The 12,410-nt window shown below is 41.5% G+C and overlaps 1 protein-coding gene across 3 annotated transcripts in view; it reads left to right on the forward strand.

Annotated features, from left to right (window-relative positions):
* The window catches only part of adgrd1 (adhesion G protein-coupled receptor D1), a 42,298-nt gene that overhangs the window by 4,161 nt on the left and 25,727 nt on the right, over window positions 1-12,410 (forward strand). For 2 of the 3 annotated variants that reach the window (XM_083784794.1, XM_083784796.1), the window contains 8 exons: window positions 485-742; window positions 2,451-2,542; window positions 3,288-3,449; window positions 3,637-3,687; window positions 4,537-4,660; window positions 5,008-5,115; window positions 7,460-7,535; window positions 9,403-9,544. In XM_083784794.1, coding sequence (XP_083640920.1) covers window positions 485-742; window positions 2,451-2,542; window positions 3,288-3,449; window positions 3,637-3,687; window positions 4,537-4,660; window positions 5,008-5,115; window positions 7,460-7,535; window positions 9,403-9,544 — 1,013 coding nt within the window. The remainder of the gene's footprint in view (window positions 1-484; window positions 743-2,450; window positions 2,543-3,287; window positions 3,450-3,636; window positions 3,688-4,536; window positions 4,661-5,007; window positions 5,116-7,459; window positions 7,536-9,402; window positions 9,545-12,410) is intronic. The other variant, XM_083784795.1, reaches the window with a different exon arrangement.

Below are 12,410 nucleotides of genomic sequence, written 5' to 3' on the forward strand. Positions count from 1 at the left end.
ACTTCATTGTCCTTTTACCTCAGAGAACCAAGGGGAAGTAATTTCTCCTTTTTGAAGGATAATTTGCAACATTTTGTTGTAAACATTGAAGGGGAAGTGTCCTCGGAGCCAGAACAGACTGGCGGTAAGGGGCCTGGAGGAATAGATGTAATGATGACACTGAATAAGTGGGGCACTTGGGGCTGTGGGTGGAGAGCAGTGATCGGGCAGCTAAAATGTTTGAGACAAGGAGAGTTAACAATGGAGTTCTATTGTGTCACCAACCATCAGGCACCTGCACATCTCAGTTCACACAGGTGTGATTTTTTAGGGTACAATGTACCCTAAAAATAGTGTATAGTTTGACCTTTATACCTGTACAATCTCGCATGCCTTTGTCCATGTTATTGATTTGGCTCTTTCTTTTTCCTTGTTTCAATTCACCACTGTTATCTGTTGTTTCATTATTTGAAATATTATTATTACAATTATTCTGCTCCTTCAGGCCCGTTCTGGACTCACGTTCTCTTCACGTGGACATGGAAGGCTGGTCTCAAGGTCTACATCAATGGTACATTCAGCATTGGTGACCCTACAGGCGGCGAGTCCGGTTACTATGGTGACCCTAATCCCAACCTCGTCATCGGAACGGGCAATGACAAGGCATACAGCCGCTACGTGACCGGGGCGTTTGATGAGTTTGTCATCTGGGAGAGGGCCCTTACTCCCAGTGAAATCCAGCTGTATTACAACGCTGCTATAGGTAGGACACCCGCTGCCCGCCAGAAAGCATTTCCTCTCCTTTCTACGTCATTAAATTTAAGTTGTTATCATTCGGGTCCCTCGACTGTACTTTGAGGAGATATGGGTTAAAAAGCAATTTCCGTCTTCTGTCCTAAGTACATTCCACCCACAACATTCATGCATGTCAGAAGAACAAGACATTAAACGGTGTAAATACGCCCCCACGTATTAAAAACTGTCTCACATGCCTCAACCAAGGAATAGTTTCATGACCTTCTACCTTATAAGTGCCAGTGTCTCACATAGTTCTGCCTTATAAGTACTGTATGTATTACTGTGCAGCATGAACTGCAGGGCTACAGGGGGTACTGTAGATCATTTTGATTTGAAAGATTTAACTAACATTACTTTCTGCTACTCTAATTTGTTGTTGTAATCTCTTTGTGTACCTTCCTTGGAACAGTGCTAGAGTGTCATAAATCCACAAAAACATGTTGATATTAACTTATTATATTTGTGACACTGTCCTGGTGCATTAGGGATAGTAAAAATCAAAGCAAACTAATAATTCTCTTCGGTAGCTAGGGAAATATTATTCAAAGCCTGGCCATTTCAATGCATTTACTGGTAGAACTGGATGAATCACATTTTGTTATGTGTGGAAAATACTCTTTATGAAGGGTGTGACACCTTCCCTCTGTTGTGTGTCTGCAAATAGTGTAATCCAATTACTGTACTGCATGGAGCTCAATGGTTATGATGTTCAAAGCAGCATAGGATACACTGCCATGGTGTCATCACTGAAGTTGCTACCAAAGGCAATAATTCCATAGAGTATTACCAGATGCAAATAACAAGACTGTTATGGCTACAGAAAATATTTTCACTTCTCCAGAGCAGCCATATACTAAAATTGAGCATTGGGCCAAAATGCCAAATAGGAGCAGGAATGGTTTAGAATACCTCTAATGTGCCTCCATTATGGCTGTCCGATGGCAGCTACAGTTGTGTATTTCATACTACGTGCTGTAGGCCTACTTCTGACCCACAATGTTGTGCATTTCTGTTAATAGTAGTTTCACAGATGTTACAGTTTCTCCTTTCATAATCGAACATGCTTGATATTTTAGTGCTGAACAATCCAGCCATAATGCAGTAGTAGATAGTCTGGTTAGGATTAGCTCCTGTGATAGAAAAGAAGGAATTCAGACCATTGTATTATGTTGGTTACTTGTTCACATGTTTTTTGTTATTTAGATGTGTTTTGCTTGACTACAAATGTTAAGAATGTAATTTTTCTTTTTATATATAAATCCTTTTATTGAGATTTTCACTGAAAGATATCCCAGGATCAGGTAGACACAATAATAGTCATGATCACAGATCATATTCCTTTGGTAATATGACAGATTTAAAGTAAGTACATCATAAGATCTGAGTTATTTTGTTTGCATGCAATAGGTACAGAGATAAATAATAAGGTGACTATGCTACTGAACACCCCAAGCCCCTCCCAAAAAGTAAAAAAAAAAATATATTTTCTATATTGTTCTCTTTGCAATCTACTTCTGTGGCTACCCTGGCTACTATACCCTGTCTGATTAGCGTTCATGCCATTTACTCAGATTTTGCACTTGTAAGTCACTGTAAAAAATAATCTGCTAAATGGCTAAATAACGTGAAATATATCGAAGATTCAAACACTATTGTTATTCCTATTTTCAAAGGTTCTTCCATATCGTCCACTCTAGGTCAAACTTGGTTGGTTTTACCCACAACTCCTGCTGTTACCCAAGTCACTTCAACTACTGAAACGACTGTGAGTACACTCCCACTGTGTCTTCCATATCTTCCATGCTCTCACTCACATTATAAATGTATGTAGGATATAGAATATTAATACATTTTTAAATGTCTATATAAAAAGATTAATACTGTTTCAGATCTGCTTACTTGTTATGTGCAAAAGGCTAGCCTATTGATGGAAAGTATACAGAATGCAATTGGTTTTGAATTAAGTCTTGTCTCTTTGGCCAAAACAGACGCACAGTAGTTCTGCCAGGAAATGAGGTGGAGGTCTGGAACCGTCGTAAACACAAACAATTCGTTTCTTATGGAACTATTGTTTGCTTTGAAGGCTGAGGAGTTGGAAAGAAGAGGGGCGGGGGGTATTGGGAGCACATGTGAATGGGCTTGTCCCATTTATTAAATGGCTGTTGTGGAGGTAGAAAAGAGGGAAAGTAGAGACAGCTGCTCAGCAACTACTCAAAATGGCTCCCCGTAGGGCATGGGGATAGGAAGAGACCAACACTCTGGAACACTCAAGCCTAATTTGTAATTCAGAAACAAAAAGAGCGTATTTCCAACTGAAAAAGTGTTGATTTTGTTGTTGTTGAGCAACACTTTGTCATCGAAGTATAAATTCCCTGCCTCAACTGAGGCACAAGCAGTCACAGCAACGTTTTTGTTCATATTGGCCCCTATCACGCCTTCAAAAAGTACATTGTATTGTGATAGTAAATGAAGCTTGTTTGAAGCTAGTTGTGTTTACCCACACTACACAGAGAGCCACAGATGTGAGCCGTCCGGTGGTCAGCAATCAGCGCGATGAGCTCCATAGCTCACAGGGCCCCATGTCCATGCCCATGTTGGACCTGCTGGACAGCCTGCCACACAGCATGCCCAACAGGACCATTCCCCATGACACTGCCAACAACCTCACGCAGGTACTAGATCGCAATCGAATGTGCAGACAGCACACACCTGCACATGGACAATTGGACACACAGACAGATACATGTGTGCATGCACACCCCAGTGCACTCATACAAAGACAGTCACACACAGATAATATGCCCACCCAAGTGTCCATGAGGTAACGGTTCCATGATTCATTCAATTTCTTCCATTTAGGCTTTTCTCAAAAGTGTGGAGGAAGTGCTGTCTTCTCCTGGAGTGGCAGAGGTAGGAGAGTTCACACTGTACTTCTGTCTGACCAGGAGCACACATCCATCACATACAAACATGCTCATACCATAACATGAGGCAGGTTCAGTTCAATATGGATTGTGCTGAAATGCGGTGTTTATAACAATAGAGTAATATGCAGTATCCAAGTTAGTCAAAAGGGTGGCAGTATATAAAACTTTACTCACAATACATCATACTTGTCATGTAAATATAATATGGTTTAAAAGTATATTATTCAAACCCTCCCTGTTTGAGCCCATGCAAGCATGGCTTTGCCTGAAGAAAGGCATTTTGAGAGAGTTTGTGGTTACAGTGCACTCAGTACTCAGAACAAGTGTGCTTGTTTTCATATGAGCAAGCTGAACCAGATGTTACCAGTGCATGAGAACACTGGCCTTGGCCAGTAGATACAGCATTCAATAAAGTCCCATATGATTACCTACTCAATTCATTCAGATTCAGTCAGGAAACTTCATTGTCTCTCATTTTTCCATTGGACGGAATTTCGTCTTAGAAATGGGATCAGGAAAATAAATACCAAACACAGCCAATGAGTAGTTATGTTACTTCCCCGCCTGTTCCTGTTTTGTGCTGATTTATTCAATTCGACTCAGTTAAGTTAATCAGAAATATGTGATGGCAACAGTCTCAAGACACAAACGCAGCATTCAAATAGTAAAATAAAATAAATAAATAAAAATACAAGGTGAAAAACACTAAATAGGATCCAACATATAATCAAACAATTCACCCCTCCACACATCAGTTGCACAATGTTTGCTTTAATTTAAACCGAACATAATTTTATGATCTTGAGCTGATTCAAGAGTATGACTGTTCCAGCATTCCACTCCTGTGGTCAGTGGGCTGATTGAGACAGTGGACCGAGTGATGGAACACATGGTGTCGAACCTGGAACCAAGCCCCAACTCTCCCATCTCTGTGGGTGGAAAGTCTTTTGTTGCAGGTCAGTACAGTGTTAGGTGACTCACAGAATCTCTGAATGGGTTTTAGGACGATTGCAAAGTTTGGGAAAGAAGGATGTATTGTGTTTTCTTGATGTAACACAACCAACGGTTGATTAGATAAGCAGCATGTGTCACATCCCCCTTCTCTCTCTCATGGGTGTAGGGCTTTGTTAATATTTGGTTTGTCCATGGACAAGCTTGCTTGCGTCTTTCTCCCAAAGGCTTGCATGACATCTTTGATCCACCCTTCTAAAGGCAGATAACGTGTTTTTTCGTCTTTCCTCGGGTTGCAGGCAGCTTCCCCTCCATGTTGGACTAACTTTCTTATGCCCTATGACCCCCACAGATTACTCTTTGATGAAGTTCCCTCAGAACTACAACCTGGACCACTACCGTTTCCCTAAACAGGGAAAGAACTACATCTCAGTGCCTGGGGAAGCTCTCACCATGCAGTGTGAGTGCCTCTAAGCTAACGTCAGTTTCTGCACGAACATTTCACACCACATACTCACTCAGTGGCATGTTTAGTATGCGTCTGTTACTGTGCAAAGCAAACACATTTTATTTTGAGAATGTTTATGTTTATGTTTATTAAAGGATCCCCATTAGAGACACATGAAAGAGCCTCTAGTCTTCCTGGGGTCCTGGTTTGGCATAAAATTATTAAAAGGACATCACAAATAATATATCCCAAGTTATCCTTTAGTGTAATCCATTTTCACGGTCTATTGTTCAATAGATATTCGTCTAAGCAAAATGGATTCGTCTTTTGAGTCTACTGTACCAAAAACATTGTCAATTTATTCAGCCTATAACCTCAAACAGTTATAAGCAGAATACATTGACTATACTGTACAGTATGTGTCTGATAATGTCCCTTTAAGAAGTGTTTACAAGCCTCCTTAAGTTGATTGTGAATACTATGCATTGGTCTTGTGCTGATTCTGCCAAGAGAAAATTGCACGACTGCGAAGCTTTTGTTATTGGCCAGTAATGTATTATTTTAAGATTTACCACAAGGTGTAGGACAGAAGCACTGTGAGATTGCTTGTGTCGCTTTATGGTCCAATGTAGAAATCCAGTTATGCCTTCTATGCTGGCACAGTATTATTCAAAAGAGAGAGCACTTTTTCTCCACTTAACTCTCATTAAAGAGAATAGACTTTAACTCACACAGTGAACTCATTTATTTACTTAGCTCACTTTTTGCCGGTGTTGGGATTGTGGGAAGGCAGCAATTATGGCACGCATTAAAACCATGTTTGTTTGACTTTACGTTCAGGTCAGATTCCCTTGGCTCCACCTGGGCCTTAACTACACTGCGTTGCCACACTAACATTTGATGTTCTTGTATATAAATAATCTATTAAAGCTCTATTATCAAAAATGGAATATAGATGTTATTTCTGGCAGGAAGTTAATCTGACAGAGTTAACCAATAGTTTTGAACACATGGCTGTCTGTATTAAAACCTCCAAGCTGAGGTTTTATATCCTAATTAAGGGCAGAGAAAGTGTTTTTCTCCCATTTTCTCCCTCCCTTAGGAAAGTTTTACATGCTAAATGGCCACCAGTTGACTGATCACTGGTTAGATTAGGTATGGGGCATTCTGTTGACCGGGGGTGGAGAGTACTACGGTCAGGACCTCGACGAATTAGTGACGTCTCGATTGTGCCCAGATCAAGTGAAACCAAGAGTAGTCAGATCTGGCCCAGAATATCACCTGATTTCAACCAACTTAAAATGTACCCACTAAGACGGACGTCCCTGGATGAATCAGAGAGTGTCTGATCGAGGCCAGATCAACTTAAGTCATATCATACTGTAACTAGTCAGATCTGGCCCAAAATAAGCTATATTATTTAATCTGGTGAAGACGTCCTGGAAATGACGTAAAGATCATCCCCATATGGGCTGTGATCTGGCCTAGTCCTGAACGTCACCGGAGTCACTGGAGGACGTCATCATGGTTGCACTGACTGTTGTAATATACAACATGCTGTGTACTGATACTTGGTACTTGTACGTGAATATGCAATGTACTTATATGTATGGTGCACTGCCTGAACTGTAACATACTTTAGAGCTGTGTTAGGGCACGCTGAAGGCCGCCTGCTGCAGGCAGTGATTGTGATGTCTAGTCAGTGACGTCATTAGGACATGAAGTATCCAAGCTATATATGATTCTGTATGTGTAATAAACTGTGTGAATGTATTAATGTGACCAAGTCTTCGTGTCATGTTAATTTGTTCTCCCGGAGCAGGCCTGCCCGTATGTCCGTCTGTCCGAACCATGGAAGGGTCAATAAGGTCGTCACACACCAGAACCAGACGAGGGTCCAGTACTTAGTATATAATCATAACACTGACAACAACAACAACCTCTGACTGTGTGACAAGACCAAGACTTGTCACACAGTCAGAGGATTGAGGTCTATCAAGGATTTCCTCCAATTTCATTGTTTACCTTCCTGTCTGAAGGTTGTATCAAGCTGGATGGCAGGTCAGAGAGGGGAGGGAGAGCCACAACTCCACTGGTTAGGTCACAGAGCTTTCATAAAATTTCCCAGCAACCACGTGGCTTTGGGAGCCCCCCTCCCTATTCACCCTTGTGTGAGCATACAGCTCTCCTATTAGCCAGCCAGTGCCAACCTGAGGCAGCAGGGCAGCGTTAATTAACTTCCCTTCCCTGTGAGCATTTTAACAGCACTGCATCACATTCTCAACCTTCTGCCTATGCCTTTCACCTTTGAATGTGTCCTTCTTTGTCTCTGTTTCTGTCTCCAACTCTATTGCAGCTCAAACCACCATTGTTGGCCTCTTCTACCATAACATGCACACCTACTACAAAGAGATCAGCCCAGGCCGGACCAGGTAAGAAGAATCATGGGTTAATGGCCTATGTGCAGAGAATGGAACATTCCAAAAGACAGCTTCCTAAACCTGCCTTATGATCTTTTCAAAAAGCAATTGTTCAAAGTTACTTTAGTAATTAAATGATTTATTGGGTACAGCCCTAGTCAGGAAAATGCACTATAAACAAAAGAGTTTACTGCCAATGTTTCGGTACTAAGCACTTTCAGCATCAGCCAGAAGCACTTCCTGTGTTGGGGGAGGTGGGCATCGTCCCCTGTTTCCTGAGCTGGAGAACGGCTGATCCCTTGAGCCAGGACCTTATCTGTTCCCCTGCCTATCTCTCATCTCACCACTCAGCTTCCACTGACTGATACACCCTGCTATTAGCCCCACAAGTCCATTTGCCCCCCACTGTTACTTATCCGTCGCTAGGTGAACTTGTTACTGTAATGTTTATTTTTAGTTACATAACCTCAGAAGTGGGTAAACAACTTTTTTTTTGTTTCCTCTTCATGCATGTTATGTTCCATAAACAGACATGCCACTTGTAATTCTCTGCGTGTTACTGTACTGTCCCCCATATGTGATTTAAAACAACAATTATTTAAGACCATTGCATCCTGACCCTTGTAATCTCTAGGAATCTTTGGCATCTATTCAACACCAGTGGATGTTAGAGTGAGGAGTCATCACAAGCCAGTCAATGTGTTAGTGCATCACATAGCTTGTGTTTGATAGTTAATTTCATGATTGATTATTTTTAATATGAGTGTCCCAGTCCTCTAGTCCTCGGTGTGTGAGAAATTGAGAATGCCCCTTTTGAATCATGGCAGAAGGGCCTTCCTATCGCCACATATCTGCTGACCTATTAAGAAACTACTGATGGCCCAGGCGGTGGCGTAACCGTCTGGGCACCCGACTGGTGATCCAGTCGCAGTGTGCCGCGGGTTCGACTCCCGAGCCCGACACGGCCTTTACTGCATGTCATCCCCCCATCTCTCTCCCGTTTCCTGTCAGCCTACTGTCTGTCCCTTATATAAAAAAAAAACAATAAAAGGCGTAAGCCGCAAAAACAAATATCTTAAAAAAAAAGAAGAAACTACTGACTGTTGTCACCATGATAAAAATTCAAAGATGGATCAAAGTCCCATTCCCAACTGTTCAAAGCCACACAAAGTCACTGTGGTGTTGCACTGATGCTTCTGCTCGGCCGTCGCTGCCATTGTTCCTGTCCCTGTGTTTCTCTCGGTCCCTCTCCACCGGAAAGATCAATTATGCTTTGAACAAATGTCGCTCGACACATAACATGACTGGGTCAGATGTCATTCTGTGTTTGAGCATTCATACTTTACATGACAGCATGCAGCCCAGTTAGCCAAACTGAACCATCCCACATCTGTTTATGTGGACAATGATGGAAATGGCATCCACCCCCTGTTTTTACAATGTATCCACAATGAAAACTCCATTAGTCCACCAAGTACACTTAGTCATTCCAACCACTACACAAACATTTACAACGTCTGCATCCTTACATTTTTCTTCAGGTCTTCTGAGACACCTTTGTACTCTTTTGTCATCATTTGTTTTGCAACGTGTCGGGTCACACTTGTTACAAAAGTATGAATTGGCTTCGAGTATCTGTCTGTCTGTCTGTCTGTCTGTCTGTCTGTCTGTCTGTCTGTCTGTCTGTCTGTCTGTCTGTCTGTCTGTCTGTCTGTCTGTCTGTCTGTCTGTCTGTCTGTCTGTCTGTCTGTCTGTCTGTCTGTCTGTCTGTCTGTCTGTCTGTCTGTCTGTCTGTCTGTCTGTCTGTCTCTGTCTGTCTGTCTGTCTGTCTGTCTCAATCTCTCTCAATCTCTCTCAATCTCTCTCTCCCTCCTCTCAGGATTAACGAGGCCGCTGACTACAAGGATCATAAGATCCAGGTGACCAGTCCCATCATATCTCTGAAGGTGGAGCCATCACTAGCTCTGTCTGTCAATCTCTCTGGAGCACCACTCATCAAGATCATCCTCACTCATGTCTTGGTAAGATTATTGCGTACACAGCACAGTAGTCAGTGCACTAGATCACTCTCCAGAGATTATTCTATTGGATTGTTGGCCTCGGCTGTAAGAAACCACCCCTTGGCCATGCTGTCAAGTCAAAGCTATTTATATAGCACATTTCATATGACAAATGTAGATGTGCTTCAAAATAAAAAAACAGAATAGGAAAAGATCATACATGACAAACATGTCTATAAAAGGGTTTTATCTGTATGCGTGTAGACTAGAGTATGTACAGTATGTACATAGGCTATGTATGTCCCCTCAAAAGTAGATTGTGCATGGTATAACTAAACAGAACCACCAACAGCCAGGTGTAGTGAGGGGTGGCCGAAAATGGACAAACAAATATTTTCGACCTATGTTTTAGTGGCCGGTGCATACCGGGTCAGCCAACCAAAGGGTTTAATTATAAGACTCCATTTTACGCTTATAGCATGTTTATGTTCACATAATACATCCCATTACAGCTCAGAATTATACAGAGTGTTCTGTATTCTCTGCCAGAACAAAACCTCAAGTTTTTCATAATCATCTAACTTCAGGAAATCACCACAAATAGAAGAGATTTTACTAACAAATACATCTCTAATATAATCATATTTAGGGCAATAAAACAAAGAATTAACGTAATTTTCAATTTCACAAAGTACACAAAATAAACACGAGTATCTCTCTTCCTCTGGAGTGGCATTAAACCTGCCAGTCTCCAGTCTCGTATTTGTGATTGCTTTTTTTTGTCTTATAATACTTTGCTTTGGCTTCATTCACAAACTGCACACACAGCAATTAATTATCGTCAAGTAATCATTGATTGGTAGAGTGAGTCCACACTGTTGTTATTAGACTCTCAGCCTTGTTGCTTTTTCACTTCTGTCAGTCATGCTGTGGAAACCGCTGCACTTAAGTTTTCCACATGGCCAGCTCAGATGTTGGGTGTGGGACGCATACCTTATCAAGGAGGAAGAGGGTCGTGGTTTGGCTGAAACCGGGGTTTTTTGGATTGCTCTCTATGAAGTCCATCAGCTCTATTTCTAGTTTATTTTGAAGTTAGAAGATGAGTATCAGTTATAGTGAGAAGTTCACACAGTTGGGTACTCAAAGACGGAAGCATATATTTGTTCTAATTCTTTCCACAACAAACATCCAGAAAGCAAAGTGATTATACATTTTTGAACTGTGGTCTCTGGGCACTCTCGAAAGGAACAATAAGTCTCCTTTATGAACAACGCATTTTTGTGTCTCTGTTTTTGTGATGGGGCCTTTAAGGATACGATGCCAGGATTTCATGGGAAATGCATTTAAAAGCTATAGGTATAATGAAATGAACATCAGAAATATGCATCAAAGTTTCAGAACTATCTTTTGCACAGACACCCTTCTTCACATCGGTTATTGAAATAAAACTCTCCTGCTTTAACAATTATACGTATAACTATACAATTATGAAGTTATTGCCCAAATGAAAAGACCACAGAAGAATGCGTAATGTAGGCACCTCATTTCTCCTCTGAGAGTATTCTGTTTCCGTGGTTCTCAGTTGAATCATATTCTCTCTCTATTGAAATGAAACACTAAATAAGTCTTTTGTTTTTTGTTCTCCCCTCACTCCTATAAGAGCACAAATGAAAACCATGCCGCTTTTTGAAACCATGGCAATAATACTTTGTTTGCTTCCATTTCCCCCAGTGAAAATAAATGTTTATGCTGCAATTATCTGGCCTGGTTCCTGTGACAATGATTGCTCTGTTTGTTTAAGCAGACACCATGGGAGAGGGCTTATAATCTCCTCTGTTATTGGGAGAGCTAGAGATGCTCTCCAGCTCTGGTGAATGTTGGTTCAAGGTGTTTCTATTTTCATAGGCCTGTCTTTTACATCAGGCCTACACTTTACATCTTTTACATCTGAAGACTGAAGTATTAACGATTTGCAAATTCTTTCCTCGTTACCTACCCCATTATTTACGAACAAGCTCAGACTGTAATACGTATTATCACCGCCAGGAGGCCAAAACGGCTGAAGGCAAGGAGTTATGTTTTCGCTCCTGTGAGTGCCGGTCTGTCTGTCCGTCTGTCTGTCTGTGAACAGATAATCTACGTTGCAGGCTCCCAGTAGGGCTGCCCCCAATTGATTTATTATTCCATTTTTGTAAGATGTTTTTGGGCTTCTTCTGCCTTTATTTGATAGCGTAAAGTAGACAGGAAATGGGGAGAGAGAGATGGGGAGTGGAATCGGGATTATCAGCCTAGGCTAGGTGCCCGAACGTCTAGCCACACAGGCCATTATTTGTATTTTTATTCATATTCATTCATATTCAAATTGGCATCATGGTGGTGTTATAACAGCCCTCTTCACATTCTGGCCTATAACTCTTGAACCGTATTTTTCCTATGGATTCTATTATCATGACCCAGCTCCTCATATTATGCCCTGCAGGATTATAGTTTCGCTCCTGTCTGTCCGGTCAGTGTGTATGTGTATGTGTGGAATGTGTATCAGGTACACTGGCAGTAGGCTAACCTCTGTCCCAATATTTCAAATCGCCCTCATGGTGGCACTATAACAGGCCAATACACATTTTGGCCTATAGCCATTGATTTTTTTCCTCAAATATACTTTTTGCTACTTTTTAGATTTAACAGATTCCATTCCAATTATTACTGGCAGCTATTTCTGCCTTCTGAGTTTTGTGGGGCGCTGGGTAGGCAACCCAGCCTGGCGGGGATCTGCGCCCAGAGGAGCGCCCTTTTCTAGTTGCAAATGCATTCCGACTGCAATGTATTATGCCCATGTACTTAACTTTAATCAGACTGTATGGTTTTATGACTTTGATTTTTATTTAGA

Source organism: Protomyctophum parallelum, assembly GCF_964188405.1.
Source record: "Protomyctophum parallelum genome assembly, chromosome: 15".
In the NCBI taxonomy this organism is placed as follows: Eukaryota; Metazoa; Chordata; class Actinopteri; order Myctophiformes; family Myctophidae; genus Protomyctophum; species Protomyctophum parallelum.